The 17,170-nt window shown below is 47.9% G+C and overlaps 3 protein-coding genes across 5 annotated transcripts in view; all 3 read right to left on the reverse strand.

Annotated features, from left to right (window-relative positions):
- LOC144496746 (butyrophilin subfamily 1 member A1-like) overlaps window positions 1–17,170 on the reverse strand; it is a 284,881-nt gene that overhangs the window by 12,168 nt on the left and 255,543 nt on the right. Inside the window, 1 exon segment of the mRNA XM_078217262.1 lies at window positions 7,639–7,670. The gene's annotated coding sequence lies outside the window, so the exon portion shown is untranslated.
- The window catches only part of LOC144497625 (uncharacterized), a 54,377-nt gene that overhangs the window by 12,168 nt on the left and 25,039 nt on the right, over window positions 1–17,170 (reverse strand). The gene's annotated exons all lie outside the window — the stretch shown is intronic.
- Window positions 7,639–14,944, reverse strand: LOC144496745 (zinc-binding protein A33-like). Of its 3 annotated transcripts, none has more exons than XM_078217260.1 (7): window positions 14,378–14,944; window positions 14,192–14,287; window positions 13,866–14,099; window positions 12,832–12,879; window positions 12,275–12,297; window positions 12,064–12,179; window positions 7,639–8,257 (listed from the first exon to the last, which is right to left on the reverse strand). In XM_078217260.1, exons 1-7 carry the CDS (start codon window positions 14,783–14,785, stop codon window positions 7,677–7,679), a joined length of 1,506 nt encoding a protein of 501 aa, XP_078073386.1. In that variant the 5' UTR covers window positions 14,786–14,944; the 3' UTR covers window positions 7,639–7,676. The 3 variants fall into 3 exon arrangements, with proteins under 3 accessions (XP_078073386.1, XP_078073385.1, XP_078073387.1); XM_078217259.1 differs by having other exon boundaries at window positions 12,832–12,882; XM_078217261.1 differs by lacking the exon at window positions 12,832–12,879.

A 17,170-nucleotide genomic window follows, 5' to 3' on the forward strand; every position in this document is an offset into this window, starting at 1 on the left:
TTAGGGATCGGGGGAGCGACTCACTGGGGAGATGGTTAGGAATCGAGGGAGAGACTCACTGGGGAGATGGTTAGGGATCGGGGGAGAGTCTCCCTGGCGAGATGGTTAGGGATCGGGGGACAGACTCACTGGGCAGATGGTTCGGAATCGGGGAGAGACTCACTGGGGAGATGGTTAGAGATCAGGGAGCGACTCACTGGAGAGATGGTTCGGGATCAGGGGGAGACTCACTGGGGAAATGGTTAGAGATCGGGGGAAGAGACTCACTGGGGAGATGATTAGGGATCGGGGGAGAGACTCACTGGAGAGATGGTTCGGGATCTTATAAGAACAAAGAAAATTACAGCACAGGAACAGGCCCTTCGGCCCTGCAAGCCTGCATCGACCATGCTACCTGACTGAACTAAAACCCCCAGCCCTTCCGGGACCATATCCCTCGACTCCCATCCTATTCATGTATTTGTCAAGACACCCCTTAAGTTTCACTTGTCCCGCCTGTTGTTCAGTGAGGCAAAGTGGTAAGGTTGTGTGAATGGCAAAAAATTGTTTTCTCACCTCACACAATCCTACTGGCCCTGTTTTACCGGTGAAATCAGCTTCGTGCCAATGGCATGTGTTATTTGTTTTACAGGCTACTGCCCAGGCTCACTTGTAATTACCCGCCTCTCTGGTCGAGCATCACACCGGCAAGAATCACAGCTGGGTCTCCATCAGGGGAGACCAGATATGATGGCCTCGCCAGGGGGATCAGAGGCCATTGAATCCTCCTGGGTGGTTGAGGGCATGGCCAGACATTGCCATGGGGTGCTGGCAGCCTGGCACTGCCCTCTGGGCACCATAACTTTGATGTGGAGATGCCGGCGTTTGACTGGGGTAAACACAGTAAGAAGTTTAACAACACCAGGTTAAAGTCCAACAGGTTTATTTGGTACTAAAAGCCACACAAGCCTTCGGAGCTCTAAGCCCCTTCTTCAGATGAGTGGGAATTCTGTTCACAAACAGAGCATATAAAGACACAAACTCAATTTACATGAATAATGGTTGGAATGCGAATACTTACAACTAATCAAGTCTTTAAGAAACAAAACAACATGAGTGGAGAGAGCATCAAGACAGGCTAAAAAGATGTGTATTGTCTCCAGACAAGACAGCCAGTGAAACTCTGTGGGAGTTACAAATAGTGGGACATGAACCCAATATCCCGGTTGAGGCCGTCCTTGTGTGTGCGGAACTTGGCTATCAGTTTCTGCTCAGCGACTCTGCGCCGTCGTGTGTCGCGAAGGCCGCCTTGGAGAACGCTTACCCGAATATCAGAGGCCGAATGCCCGTGACCGCTGAAGTGCTCCCCAACAGGAAGAGAACAGTCTTGCCTGGTGATTGTCGAGCGGTGTTCATTCATCCGTTGTCGCAGCGTCTGCATAGTTTCCCCAATGTACCATGCCTCGGGACATCCTTTCTTGCAGCGTATCAGGTAGACAACGTTGGCCGAGTTGCAAGAGTATGTACCGTGTACCTGGTGGATGGTGTTCTCATGTGAGATGATGGCATCTGTGTCGATGATCCGGCACGTCTTGCAGAGGTTGCTGTGGCAGGGTTGTGTGGTGTCATGGTCACTGTTCTCCTGAAGGCTGGGTAGTTTGCTGCGGACAATGGTCTGTTTGAGGTTGTGCGGTTGTTTGAAGGCAAGAAGTGGGGGTGTGGGGATGGCCTTGGCGAGATGTTCGTCTTCATCAATGACATGTTGAAGGCTCCGGAGGAGATGCCGTAGCTTCTCCGCTCTGGGGAAGTACTGGACAACGAAGGGTACTCTGTCCACTGTGTCCCGTGTTTGTCTTCTGAGGAGGTCGGTGCGGTTTTTCGCTGTGGCGCGTTGGAACTGTTGATCAATGAGTCGAGCGCCATATCCTGTTCTTATGAGGGCATCTTTCAGCGTCTGGAGGTGTCTGTTGCGATCCTCCTCATCCGAGCAGATCCTGTGTATACGGAGGGCTTGTCCGTAGGGGATGGCTTCTTTAACGTGTTTAGGGTGGAAGCTGGAGAAGTGGAGCATCGTGAGGTTATCCGTGGGCTTGCGGTACAGTGAGGTGCTGAGGTGACTGTCCTTAATGGAGATGCGTGTGTCCAAGAATGCAACCGATTCCGGAGAGTAGTCTATGGTGAGTCTGATGGTGAGATGGAACTTGTTGATGTCATCATAGAGTTGTTTCAGTGATTGTTCACCATGAGTCCAAAGGAAGAAAATGTCATCGATGTATCTAGTGTATAGCATCAGTTGAAGGTCCCGTGCGGTGAAGAAGTCTTGTTCGAACCTGTGCATGAAGATGTTGGCATATTGAGGTGCGAATTTGGTCCCCATGGCTGTTCCATGTGTCTGGATGAAGAACTGGTTGTTGAAGGTGAAGATATTGTGGTCCAGGATGAAGCGGATGAGATGTAAAATTGCATCTGGAAACTGGCAGTTGTTGGCGCTGAGCACTGAGGCCGTTGCAGCAATGACATCATCATGGGGGATGTTGGTGTAGAGTGCCGAGACATCCATTGTGACGAGGAGCGCTCCTGGTTCAACTGCTCCATGTGTGCCGAGTTTCTGTAGGAAGTCCGTCGTGTCGCGACAAAAGCTGGGGGTTCTTTGTACAATGGGTTTCAGGATGCCCTCGACATAGAGTACTCCCCCCGTTGGAGATCTCTACTGCCTCCCGAAGATACACAAGGCAAACACACCCGGCCGTCCCATCGTATCGGGCAATGGGACCCTGTGCGAGAACCTCTCCGGCTATGTCGAGGGCATCCTGAAACCCATTGTACAAAGAACCCCCAGCTTTTGTCGCGACACGACGGACTTCCTACAGAAACTCGGCACACATGGAGCAGTTGAACCAGGAGCGCTCCTCGTCACAATGGATGTCTCGGCACTCTACACCAACATCCCCCATGATGATGTCATTGCTGCAACGGCCTCAGTGCTCAGCGCCAACAACTGCCAGTTTCCAGATGCAATTTTACATCTCATCCGCTTCATCCTGGACCACAATATCTTCACCTTCAACAACCAGTTCTTCATCCAGACACACGGAACAGCCATGGGGACCAAATTCGCACCTCAATATGCCAACATCTTCATGCACAGGTTCGAACAAGACCTCTTCACCGCACGGGACCTTCAACTGATGCTATACACTAGATACATCGATGACATTTTCTTCCTTTGGACTCATGGTGAACAATCACTGAAACAACTCTATGATGACATCAACAAGTTCCATCCCACCATCAGACTCACCATAGACTACTCTCCGGAATCGGTTGCATTCTTGGACACACGCATCTCCATTAAGGACGGTCACCTCAGCACCTCACTGTACCGCAAGCCCACGGATAACCTCACGATGCTCCACTTCTCCAGCTTCCACCCGAAACACGTTAAAGAAGCCATCCCCTACGGACAAGCCCTCCGTATACACAGGATCTGCTCGGATGAGGAGGATCGCAACAGACACCTCCAGACGCTGAAAGATGCCCTCATAAGAACAGGATATGGCGCTCGACTCATTGATCAACAGTTCCAACGCGCCACAGCGAAAAACCGCACCGACCTCCTCAGAAGACAAACACGGGACACAGTGGACAGAGTACCCTTCGTTGTCCAGTACTTCCCCAGAGCGGAGAAGCTACGGCATCTCCTCCGGAGCCTTCAACATGTCATTGATGAAGACGAACATCTCGCCAAGGCCATCCCCACACCCCCACTTCTTGCCTTCAAACAACCGCACAACCTCAAACAGACCATTGTCCGCAGCAAACTACCCAGCCTTCAGGAGAACAGTGACCATGACACCACACAACCCTGCCACAGCAACCTCTGCAAGACGTGCCGGATCATCGACACAGATGCCATCATCTCACATGAGAACACCATCCACCAGGTACACGGTACATACTCTTGCAACTCGGCCAACGTTGTCTACCTGATACGCTGCAAGAAAGGATGTCCCGAGGCATGGTACATTGGGGAAACTATGCAGACGCTGCGACAACGGATGAATGAACACCGCTCGACAATCACCAGGCAAGACTGTTCTCTTCCTGTTGGGGAGCACTTCAGCGGTCACGGGCATTCGGCCTCTGATATTCGGGTAAGCGTTCTCCAAGGCGGCCTTCGCGACACACGACGGCGCAGAGTCGCTGAGCAGAAACTGATAGCCAAGTTCCGCACAGACGAGGATGGCCTCAACCGGGATATTGGGTTCATGTCACACTATTTGTAACCCCCACAGTTGCGTGGACCTGCAGAGTCTCACTGGCTGTCTTGTCTGGAGACAATACACATCTTTTTAGCCTGTCTTGATGCTCTCTCCACTCACGTTGTTTTGTTTCTTAAAGACTTAATTAGTTGTAAGTATTCGCATTCCAACCATTATTCATGTAAATTGAGTTTGTGTCTTTATATGCTCTGTTTGTGAACAGAATTCCCACTCATCTGAAGAAGGGGCTTGGAGCTCCGAAAGCTTGTGTGGCTTTTACTACCAAATAAACCTGTTGGACTTTAACTTGGTGTTGTTAAACTTCTTACACCATAACTTTTCCAGGGATAGTGGTAAGGAGGTGGATGGGTGGGATTTGAGTGGGGGTCAGGCTTGATTGGGGTGGGGCAATGATGGCGGGGAGGATCTGTATGGTGAGTGGAGAGTGCGCTGCAAGGGTGTTGATCAGTGGGGGTGGGGGGGGGAGTTCTGCAGGGTTGGTGATCTTTGATTTTATTTATTATTGTCACATGTATGCAGTGAAAAGTATTGTTTCTTGCACGCTATACAGACAAAGCATACCGTACATAGAGAAGGAAAGGAGAGTGCAGAATGTAGTGTTACAGTCATAGCTAGGGTGTAGAGAAAGATCAACTTAATGCGAGGAAGATCCATTCAAAAGTCTGACAGCAGCAGGGAAGAAGCTGTTCTTCAGTCAGTTGGTACATGACCTCAGACTTTTGTATCTTTTTCCTGACGGAAGAAAATGGAAGAGAGTGGCCCTGATTTTACCGGCATGCCTGCCCCGGAATCGGAGCGGGGGAGGTTCGCAGAACAACATTCTCCGTTGGCCTCGGGCAGGCGTGCCGGTAAAATTCCGGCAAGTATGTCCGTGGTCCGTGGGGTCCTTGATTATGCAGGCTACTTTCCCGAGGCAGCGGGAAGTGTCGGCATAGTCAATGGATGGGAGGCTGGTTTGCGTGCTGGACTGGGCTTCATTCACGACCCTTTGTAGTTTATTGCGGTCTATTCAGAGCAGGAGCCATACCAAGCTGTGATAAAACCTGAAAGAATGCTTTCTATGGTGCATCTGTAAAAGTTGGTGAGAATCACAGCTAACATGCCAAATTTCCTTAGTCTGCTGAAAAAGTAGAAGCATTTGTGGGCTTTCTTAACAGTAGCATCGGCATGGGGAACCAGAACAGGTTGTTGGTGATCTGGAGACCTAAAAACCTGAAGCTCTCAACCATTTCCACTTCGTCCCCATTGATGTAGACAGGGGAATGTCCTCCACTACATTTCCTGAAGTCGATAACTATCTCCTGCTTTTAGTTGACATTGAGGGAGAGACTATTGTCATCACACCAGTTCACCAGATTCTCTATCTCATTCTTGTACTCTGTCTCGTCATTGTTCGAGATCCGACCCATTACGGTGGTGTCATCAGAAAACTTGAAAATCGAATAGAGGGGAATTTGGCTGCACAGTCATAGGTGTAAAAGGAGTATTGGAGGGGGCTGAGGACATAGCCTGTGGGGCACCAGTGTTGAGGATTATTGTGGTGGAGGTGTTGTTGCCTATCCTTACTGACTGCGGTCTGTGGGTTAGGAAGTTCAGGATCCAGTCACAGAGGGAGGAGCCGAGCCCCAGGCCCATAGGTGAACGATCATGGATCCAGGCAATCTGGGAGGCCGGAATTGATTCGTGCCATGACTAACCTTTTGAAGCACTTCATAATGACGGATGTCAGAGCCACCGAACAATAGTCATTAAGGCACACTGCCTGGTTTTCTTTGGTACCGGGATGATGGTTGGCATCTTGAAACAGATAGGGAACTCAGATTGGTGTAGGGAGAGGTTAAAGATGTCTTCGAATACTCCCCCCAGCTGGTTCCCACAGGATCGAAGTGCTCGTCCGGGTCAGTCACTTTCCGTGGGTTGACTTTCGAGAAGACTGCTCTGACATCTGCAATGGTAACCTCGGATACGATTTCAGCCAAGGTTTCTGGGATAGTGGGAGGGCTCTCCCTGACCTGTTGCTCAAAACGGGCTTGGAATGCGTTGAGCTCATTGGAGAGGGGTGCATTGGTACTGGTGATTTTACACGCCTTCATCTTGTAACCTGTGATGCCTTGCAGACCTTGCCAAAGTGAGTGGGAATCCGTGGGGCTAGCCTGAGACACTAGCTTGGTCCGGTACTCTCTCTTGGCAGTGGGTGTGGGGAGGTGGGGAGGGGAGTGGGGGCGGCGGGTGGGATGGTGGGGGGGGGGGTGGAGGAGGAGCTCTGCAGGGATGGTGATCGGTGGAAGGAGAGGAGGGTGGGGGAGCTCTGCAGGGAGGGTGACATCCCAGCTCCTGTGCTAAGAATGATGGGGAATTGGATGGGGTCCAGAGTTGTGTGGAAATGGCTGATGATTCAGCTGCTGGGTTGACAATATTAGAACATAGAACATAGAACAGTACAGCACAGAACAAGCCCTTCGGCCCACGATGTTGTGCCGAGCTTTATCTGAAACCAAGATCAAGCTATCCCACTCCCTATCATCCTGGTGTGCTCCATGTGCCTATCCAATAACCGCTTAAATGTTTCTAAAGTGTCTGACTCCACTATCACTGCAGGCAGTCCATTCCACACCCCAATCACTCTCTGCGTAAAGAACCTACCTCTGATATCCTTCCTGTATCTCCCACCACGAACCCTATAGTTATGCCCCCTTGTAATAGCTCCATCCACCCGAGGAAATAGTCTTTGAACGTTCACTCTATCTATCCCCTTCATCATTTTATACACCTCTATTAAGTCTCCCCTCAGCCTCCTCCGCTTCAGAGAGAACAGCCCTAGCTCCCTCAACCTTTCCTCATATGACCTACCCTCCAAACCAGGCAGCATCCTGGTAAATCTCCTCTGCACTCTTTCCAGCGCTTCCACATCCTTCTTATATTAATGTCAGTTTTTAACTCTTTTTTTAAGGTAACCAATGCAATGTGTACAAAACTGTGGAAAATGAGCAGAACAGGATTTTAATGGAAAATTTTAAAAAACAAGGATTATATCCTCAGACTCCCAGTATTGTCACCCTTTCCCATAATTTGGATTTCCGCCCCAGCTCTGCACTCTGGGAACAGAGTGAGAAATGGAAACGGGGAAGAAATCCCAGCTACAGACTGGGAAACAGGGGGAGAGATGGAGGATGGGACTGGGTGGTTTGACTGACTGAAGCAGGGAGTAAATGAAGGAAGGAGAGACACAAGATATTTAATTTACTTTTTATTTGAATCCTCTGACATTTCTCTTTGTATTGTTTTTATTTACAGTCTGATTGGGATTTTACAATTTGTTAATTAAATGTCACATTGAGTAACAACCTGTTGTCAATGGTGGTTTCTGACCCCCAACCCCTGACCTCTGCACCTGACCCTAATCACTGGGTCAAGTCATTGTGATATCAGGGATGATGCGACCACCCCAAGGCCCCGCCCATTTTCCGAATCAGGATCAGAACTGGAGCAGATTCGCAGCCACTGGTTTTCATCCCGAGTCCAGAAGAAAGGATAAAGTTTCTGGGTGAATTTATTCCCAATGAAGGTGTGGAGATGGGACGTGGTGTCCGCGTTGTAAAATGAAATTGTCCCGGACTCATAACTGAGATAAACTCCCACCTTCCCGGGGACCTGACTGACAGGAAGAGAGGATGGAGGAGAAGAATTCATATGAAACTGATCATCAAACTGTCCAATGGTCCAGAATCCAGTCTCCGGCATCAACTTGACCCCTCCCTTCCTTTCCACAGACTCTGCGGCTACTCCCAGAATCCAGCCCTGATTTCCCGTCACCTCCACTGCCCAGTAATGTTTCCCCGAAGTGAATCCCTCTGATCCCAGCACAGAGAGATAATGTGTAAACCTCTTCACAGTGTCGGAAAGGCTCCTCCCAAGCCTGGTCCGTCTCAAACTCTTCAGATCCTCAGACACCTCGAGGTGAGGATTCGCTGTTTTCACATCCAGGGTTACAGAGACTGGGGAAAAATGCCGAGAATTAGAGTCACTGGGGCATTGAGAAGGGAATAACTGTGTATTCAGGGAGAAACAGGCCAGAGAATCATGAGAGACAATTTGGTGATTGGGGAGGCATCTGGAGAAAGATCGAAGTAACTCATTTGGGATCAAGCAGCGAATTGCTGGAGATCAGGTGGCGAGACTTACTGAGGATCTGATCGAGGTTCACTGGGGATTGGATAGAGATTTACTGGGGATCAGGGAGATACTAAGGATCAAGGGAGAGATATGATAGAATTCCTACAATGCAGAAGAGGCTATCCGGTCCATCAAGTCTGCACCGCCTATGGAAGGAAACCGGAGCACCAAGATGAAACCCACACAGACACAGGGAAATGGAGCAAACTCCACACAGACACCCAAGGCTGGTATTGAACCTGGGTCCCTGGTGCAGTGAGGCAACAGTGCTAACCACTGTGCCACCGTGCCACTCAATGATGACCATGATTTACCATTGTCGATTGTCATTGAAACCCAATGACAAAACTAGCAAGTTTAAACTCGCAAGTGGGGGGAAGGGAAGGGTAAAACTATAAGAAGTACAATGGCTAATGGGAAACAAAACAGCAGGTTAGCATGGCGGCGGGGGGGTGGGTGGGTGGGTGCGGGGTGGGCGGGGGGCGGTGGGATTCAACTGCATGGAAAATTATTGAAAAAGTTAAAAGGAAGGAGAGCTCAGGAGAGGTTATTTAAGCCTCCAGAACAAATAATAGGACAGAGTGTTCGGAAAGGGTTAGGAATCTGATTTCAGGCACAGCAGATAAGGGGATGATAATGAAAAGGGAGTGGCTAATGCAGGACGGAGGGTGTTGTATTTGCAGTATACAAAATGAGGAAAAAGAGCTTGTAGCGCAGATTGAAATTGACAGGTACGATATTGTGGGCATCACAGAGAAGTGGCTGCAAGGGGATCAGAACTGGGAACTAAATATCCAAAGATACACACCCTATCGAAAAGACAGGCAAGTGGACAGAGGGGGCTGCGTTGCCTTGTTAGTAAGAAATGAAAGTGATAGCAAGAAACGATGTTGGGTCAGAAAGTGTAGAATCTGTGTAGGTAGAGCTGAGGAACTGCAAAGGAATCCCTGATAGGAGTTACATACCAGGCCTCCGAGCAGTAGTCAGGATGTGGGGCACAAGACAGACCAGGGAATAAAAAAGGTGTGTAAGAAGGGCAAGATTACAGTGATCATGAGGCACTTCAATCTGCAGGTGGATCGGGAAAATCAGGTTGGTAGTGGATCCCAAGAAAAGGAATTCCTGGAATGTCTACGCAATGACTTTTTGGCACAGCTTGTAGTGGAGCCCACGAGGGAACAGGCAATTCTGGATTTGGTGATGTGTAATGAGGCAGACTTGATAAGGGGACTTAAGGTGAAGGAACCCTTAGGAGACAGTGACAATAATGTGATAGAACTCACCCTGCAGTTTGAGAGGGAGAAGCTGGAATCAGTTGAGTAAAGGTACCTACAGAGACATGAGGGAGGAGCTGGCCAGAGTTGATTGGAAGAGGAACCTACCAGGAAAGATGGTGGAACAACAATGGCAGGAGTTTCTGGGAGTAATTCAGGAAGCACAGCAGGATTTCATCCCAAGGAAGAAGCAGCATACTAAGGGGAGGACGAAGCAACCATGGCTGATGTAGGAAGTCGGGGACGGCATAAAAGCAAAAGAAAAAGCATACAATGTGGCAAAGATGAGTGGAAGCCAGAGGATTGGGAAGCCTTTAAGGACAAAAAGAGGATGACTTAAAAAGAAATAAGGGGGGAGAAGATGAAATATGAGGGTAGGCTAGCCAGTAATATAAAAGAAAATTGCAAGAGTTTTTTTAGATATCTAACAGGTAAGAGAGAAGCAAGAGTGGACATTGGATCGCTGGACAGTCATGCTAGAGAAGTAGCAGTGGGGAACAAAGAAATGGAGGAACTGAATGGGTACTTTACATTGGTCTTCACAGTGGAAGACACCAGTAACATAGCAAAAATTCAAGAAGTCGTGGCAGAGGTGAGTGTGGTGGCCATCACTAAGGAGAAGGTGCAAGGCAAACTGAAAGTTCTGAAGGTGGATAAATCACCCAGACTGGATGGACTACACCCCAGAGCTCTGAAGAAGATAGCTGAAAAGATAGTGGTGGTGATCTTTCAGGAATCACTGGAGTCAAGGAGGGCCCCAGAGGACTGAAAAATCACCAATGTAAAACCGCTGTAAAAGAAGGAGTGAGGATAAAGATGGGAAAGTGCAGACGGGTTAGCCTAACCACCGTCATTGGTAAGATTTTAGAGTCAATTATTAAGGATGAGATTTCAGAGTACTTGGAATGCATGGTAAAATAGGGTGAAGTTAGCATGGTTTCATCAAAGGGAGGTCATGCCTGACAAATCTGGAAGAATTCTTTGAGGAGGGAACGAGCAGGTTAGACAAAGGGGAGGCAGTGGATGTTATCTACTTGGATTTCCAGAAGGCAAAGTACCGCACAGGAGGGAATAAGATAAGAGCCCATGGTGTTAGGGGCAAGGTACCACTAGCATGGATGGAGGATTAGCTGACTGGCAGAAGGCAGAGAGTAGAGATAAGAGGGTCCTTTTCAGGATGGCATCCGATGACAAGTGGAGTTCCACAAGGGTCAGGATTGGGACCACAACTTTTCACTCTATATAAATGATCTAGATGAAGGAACTGAGGACATTGTGGCGAAGTTTGCAGATGATACCAAGATAGGTGGAGGGACGGTAGTATTGAGAAGGGAGGAAGGCTGCAGAAGGACTTGGACAGGTTAGGAGGGTGGGCAAAGAAGTCAGATAGAATACAACGTAGGAAAGTGTGAGGTTATGCACTTTGTTAGGAAGAATAGTGGGGTAGATTATTTTCTAAATGGGGAGAGAATTTAGAAATCAGAAGCACAAAGGGACTTGGGAGTCCCAGTTCAGGATTCTCTTAATGTTAACTTGCAGGTTGAATTGGTAGTTAAGAAGGCAATTGCAATATTAGCATCCATTTTGAGAGGACTAGAATGCAAAAGCAGGGATGTACTGCTTGTAGAGGAGGAAAGGTTGAGCTGGGAATGGCGGGGTTTCCACTTGCTGAAGTTTGTAAAGTATCGATGGGTTCTGGAGACAGTTCCTGGATTGGGGATGTTTAGGGAGCTGGCAGTTTCAGCTGGCCAGTTGAAGGTGATCATATTTAGAAAGTGGATTTGGTACGTGAATAGGACGTGAATTCCATTGAAAGACATTTTTCGCCACATTCCTTTGTAACTCGGCACTGAGAGATACTGGGTGAAATTTAATACCCTCTCCTATGGCAGATCTAATGTCTGAGCAGGTATTTTATTCAGCTCGGAGAGTGGTGGGTAGGGAACTTCCTGCCTCCATCCTGATAGATCCATGGGGGTGAATTCCCGTGGACACCTTTCCACCAATCTGTGAATTGAGGCTCTTAAGTGGACAAGTAATGCCCAGTTATAGGCCTCATCCCTACACCCTCGGCGTTAACCCAGCAGGTAGGGGTAGGGACTGGGAGCGGGAGTTCACTCTATAGGGATCAGGAGCAGCTAACCATGCATAGTTGCTTGAGAGCTCCTGGGGAAGGGTCACACTGTTAAAGACACTGTGATATTGGGTCCTGTCATCGCAAAGGGGGAGTTGAGGATAGACGTGACAGAGGGTGAGGGGAGCCTAGGAAGACCCACTTCCTGCCCTTGCTGCCGCCATCCCCACCAACTCAAATCATGACAAAGAAATCAGGATAAAGGAACTATGAGTCTTACCAGGGTTAATGGAATCTAACATTTCTCTCCACACTGGGAACGGTAAGGAGCCGTTGAATGTTCCAGTGGGCAGGACACCATCTACTAGAGAGAGCCGATTATCCAGATCTCTTATCCTGTAAATATTAAAGAGTTGATTATAAATTGACCATCAACACTTTCCTGAGTGATTTGACCAACTTGCGCTGTTTCAGTAAAGTTCATGTCCTACCTCCTCTTTCGAGATGTTTCCTCCTGAAATAAACAAAACACAAATCTGAGTTGACAGAGACGGACTGTCTATATCCAGAAAGCAGAAATTCACATTGTTACAAGCTGCTGAGAATTGTCAATTCCCATTGCTGCAGACATGGAATAGAAAGAGGATGTTACAAATGTTAACATTAAGACAGATGTTAGCCCAATCCATCACTCAAACCAGCCTCCCATCCATTGACTCTGTCTGCACTTCTCACTGCCTCGGAAAAGCAGCCAGCATAATCAAGGGCCCCACGCACCCTGGACATTCTCTCACTGTATACTAATACATGTGGCAATAATAAGTCAAATCAAATCAAAGGATATTGAAGCACATGGAGAACGTATCAAAAAGATTGACAGCAACTGAGAGGATTCAATTAACAGCAAAGATTGATCAATTTTATTGTAGAAAAGAGAAGACCTGACAGAGATCTTTAAAATGATGAAAGGGGTCGGATTTGATAGATTCAGTGTAGAATGTTTCCACTTGTAGAGAATCCAGAAATAGGGATGATAAACATAACATACGGTGGAATATTCCAATCTCTGCACCCCGGACATACTCTCTTCCAACTTCTTCTGTCGGGAAAAAGATACAAAAGTCTGAGGTCACGTACCAACCAACTCAAGAACAGCTTCTTCCCTGCTGCCATCAGACATTTGAGTGGACTTACCTTGCATTAAGTTGATCTTTCTCTACACCCTAGCTCTGACTGTAGCATTACATTCTGCACCTTTTCCTTTCCCGCTCCTCTATGTACTCTATGAATGGTATGCTTTGTCTGTATAGTGCGCAAGAAACAATACTTTTAATTGTATCCCAATAAATGAAAAATAATAAATCAAATCAAAATCAGTGCTGGATGAGGCGAGAAAACCGACGTTCAGCTCACAGGCTGAGTAGCCAGGTTTACTTTCCAGATCCAAAGGTCACACTGGCAGGAAGCTCAAGATTGGGATGCCATTAAAAGATGACATTCTGATCTCCAATATAAAACACAGGAACACCCCCTCCCCACCCACATTTACACAGAGATTCCCTCTCATAGATGTGGGAGGAAGACATGCCCCCTCCCACACATGCACAAGGGGAACTTTACCCTCCCCCCTCCCCCCAACGAGGGTGGGAGCCACCCCCCAGTGGAGCTCCTCAGAGGGCCCCCTAGCACTGTCCACTGGCATTGAAGAACTGTCCTGATACAGTGCCGGGGGCAGTGCCAGGACATGTTCCACCCAGGAAGGTTTGGATCCTAATTTCAATAAATTTTAATATAATTAGCAAGCTTCCCCACTACATCATTTGGAACTCCCACATGATTAAATGCACCCCCACCCTCCACCCCTCCCCTGCCACTACAGAACCAAAGCAGGGCATGAAACTGCACCCACTGAAGTAAAAGATACATTTTAGATACATTTAAGGAGAAGCTGGATAACATGAGGGAGAAAGGAACAGAGGGATATATTGACAGGGGGAAATGAAGTAGGATGGGAGGAGGCTCGTGTGGATCATGTTGTGACTGCGAACTTTCACTGAACTAAACTGAAATATAATCCCTCACCTTCAGAAATATCACTCCGTCTTTTTGTTCCAACTGTTTTTCCAACTTTGAGAGATTTTCTTGAATCGAATTTAAATTCTCCTGAATTTCACAAAGATTTTCCTCCATTGGTTTTAGATTTTTTTCCTCTTCTTCCCTGAGATCTCGGATTAAACGCTGCTCTTTCTCAGTGAGAATCTGGTGCATTTTAGTGAACTCGGATGTGATGTGGCTCTGCAGACTGATCGACTGTTTCTATAAGAAGAAAAAAATGCAAAAAATATGTTTCTGTTGTAGAAACAACAACAAAAAATCAAATTTCAAAAATCAGCCCAGAGACACTTTACCCTAATTTGGGAAATCTTCTGTTTCTGCTGCTGCTCCATTTCTAGAACCGTCGATTTCTTCTCTGTGAGAGAATCTAAGGAAGATTTCACCTGATTCTGGAAATGGGAAAGAAAATCAGGAGATAAAAGTGTTCGACCCTGAAAATGTGATCAAATAATCAGGTGATCAAACCTGTTCCCTTTTACCTTGTAGATTTCAGCAGCTTCTTTAACTGCGATGAAGCGGTGCTCTCTGTGTTCCTGTGAAACTACACAGTTCACACAGACTAATTTCTTGTCAGTTTCACAAAACAGCTTCAGTTCTTCCTGATGTTCCTCACAGTGAAGTTTATTTTCCTTCTCTTTCCGATTCAGCTTTAATTTTCGAGCTTTCTCGGCCAGATTCGCTAAGGCCCGATTTAATCTGAGATTTATTTCTGGAAACTTTTCACCACATTCCGGGCATCTTGCCTTCTTCTTTTCCCAATGCTGGGTGATACAGGAGTGGCAGAAGTTGTGTCCACACTGCAACATAACTGGGTTGATGAAGAAATCAAGACAAAAGCGGCAAATTGTATCTCGAGTCCAACTCTCCTCGTGTTGTCTGGAAGCCATGTTCACACTCAGCACTTTCTGCTTCAAACCACTTTCAGTTTCAACGTTCCTGTGTTGCTGCTGAACACATTCAGTTCAGTGGTTCACTCATGATAGTCACTGCAATACTCAAGGACATAATGTTATTTGCTGCATTAAGTTCTGTTCACTTTGAGAGCTGGGGACAGAACCCAGAGCAGAATGACGTTAGAGGGACTGAGAGGGTATAATTGAACCCAGGCACCAAGAGTGAAGGCCGATGTGAAGCTGAGTGGAGAGAGGATGGGAGGAAGTGGTTTTCCTGTGAGGGACTGTCAGCCTGCTGCTCTCTCTTTTATACAGTACTTGTGTCTCAAAGAAATGGTGATGAGAAATTAAATACATAGACTTAAAGTTGTAGGAGACACAAGCTGAAACATTTGCATCGTGCACCCTCACCAGTCCCTTTAATTCCACAATGATGATCACTTAGTGAATTCACCTTTGGAATTACTAATCCATCTTGTAGTGTTTCCATTTATTCACATAAATGGAAACACTATTCGCTGGGAGATGGTTAAGGATCGGGGAGTGACTCACTGGGGAAACACCTCGGGATCAGGGAGAGACTCACTGGGGAAATGCCTAGGGATTGGGGGAGAGATTCACTGGAGAAACGCTGAGGGATCGGGGGAGAGACTCAGAGGGGAGATGGTTAGGGATCGGGGAGAGACTCACTGGGGAGATGCTTAGGGATCGGGGGGAGATTCACTAGGGAGATGGTTAGGGATCGGGGGAGATTCACTGGGGAGATGGTTAGGGATCGGGGGAGATTCACTGGGGAGATGGTTAGTGATCGGGGGAGAGATTGACTGGGGAGATGGTTAGGGATCGGGGGAGAGACTCACTGGGGAGATGGTTAGGGATTGGGGAGCGACTCACTGGAGAAACACCTAGGGATTGGGGGAGAGACTCACTGGGGAGATGGTTAGGGATCGGGGAGAGACTCACTGGGGAGGTGGTTAGGGATCGGGGAGCAACTCACTGGAGAGATGGTTCGGGATTAGGGAGAGACTCACTGGGGAGATGGTTAGGGATCGGATGAGTGACTCACTGGGGAGATGGTTAGGGGTCGGGGGAGAGACTCACTGGGGAGATGGTTAGGGATCAGGGAGAGACTACTGGAGAGATGGTTCGAGATCGGGGGAGCGACTCACTGGGGAGATGGTTAGGAATTCGAGGGAGAGACTCACTGGGGAGATGGTTAGGGATCGGGGGAGCGACTCACTGAGGAGATGGTTAGGGATAGGGGAGAGACTCATAGAACATAGAACATAGAACTGTACAGCACAGAACAGGCCCTTCGGCCCACGATGTTGTGCCGAGCTTTATCTGAAACCAAGATCAAGCTATCCCACTCCCTATCATCCTGGTGTGCTCCATGTGCCTATCCAATAACCGCTTAAATGTTCCTAAAGTGTCTGACTCCACTATCACTGCAGGCAGTCCATTCCACACCCCAACCACTCTCTGCGTAAAGAACCTACCTCTGATATCCTTCCTGTATCTCCCACCACGAACCCTATAGTTATGCCCCCTTGTAATAGCTCCATCCACCCGAGGAAATAGTCTTTGAACGTTCACTCTATCTATCCCCTTCATCATTTTATAAACCTCTATTAAGTCTCCCCTCAGCCTCTTCTGCTCCAGAGAGAACAGCCCTAGCTCCCTCAACCTTTCCTCATAAGACCTACCCTCCAAACCAGGCAGCATCCTGGTAAATCTCCTCTGCACTCTTTCCAGCGCTTCCACATCCTTCTTATAGTCAGGTGACCAGAACTGCACACAATATTCCAAATGTGGTCTCACCAAGGTCCTGTACAGTTGCAGCATAACCCCACGGCTCTCAAACTCCAACCCCCTGTTAATAAAAGTTAACACACTATAGGCCTTCTTCACAGCTCTATCCACTTGAGTGGCAACCTTTAGAGATCTGTGGATATGAACCCCAAGATCTCTCTGTTCCTCCACAGTCTTCAGAACCCTACCTTTGACCCTGTAATCCACATTTAAATTAGTCCTACCAAAATGAATCACCTCACAGGGTTAAACTCCATTTGCCATTTTTCAGCCCAGCTTTGCATCCTATCTATGTCTCTTTGCAGTCTAAAACAGCCCTCCACCTCATCCACTACTCCACCAATCTTGGTGTCATCAGCAAATCTACTGATCCACCCTTCAGCCCCCTCCTCTGAGTCATTTATAAAAATCACAAAGAGCAGAGGACCAAGCACTGATCCCTGCGGCACTCCGCTAGCAACCTGCCTCCAATCCGAAAATTTTCCATCCACCACCACCCTATGTCTTCGATCAGACAGCCAGTTACCTATCCAATCGGCCAACTTTCCCTCTATCCCACACCTCCAC

The sequence above is a fragment of the Mustelus asterias genome, chromosome 8 (genome assembly GCF_964213995.1).
Source record: "Mustelus asterias chromosome 8, sMusAst1.hap1.1, whole genome shotgun sequence".
NCBI lineage: Eukaryota > Metazoa > Chordata > Chondrichthyes > Carcharhiniformes > Triakidae > Mustelus > Mustelus asterias.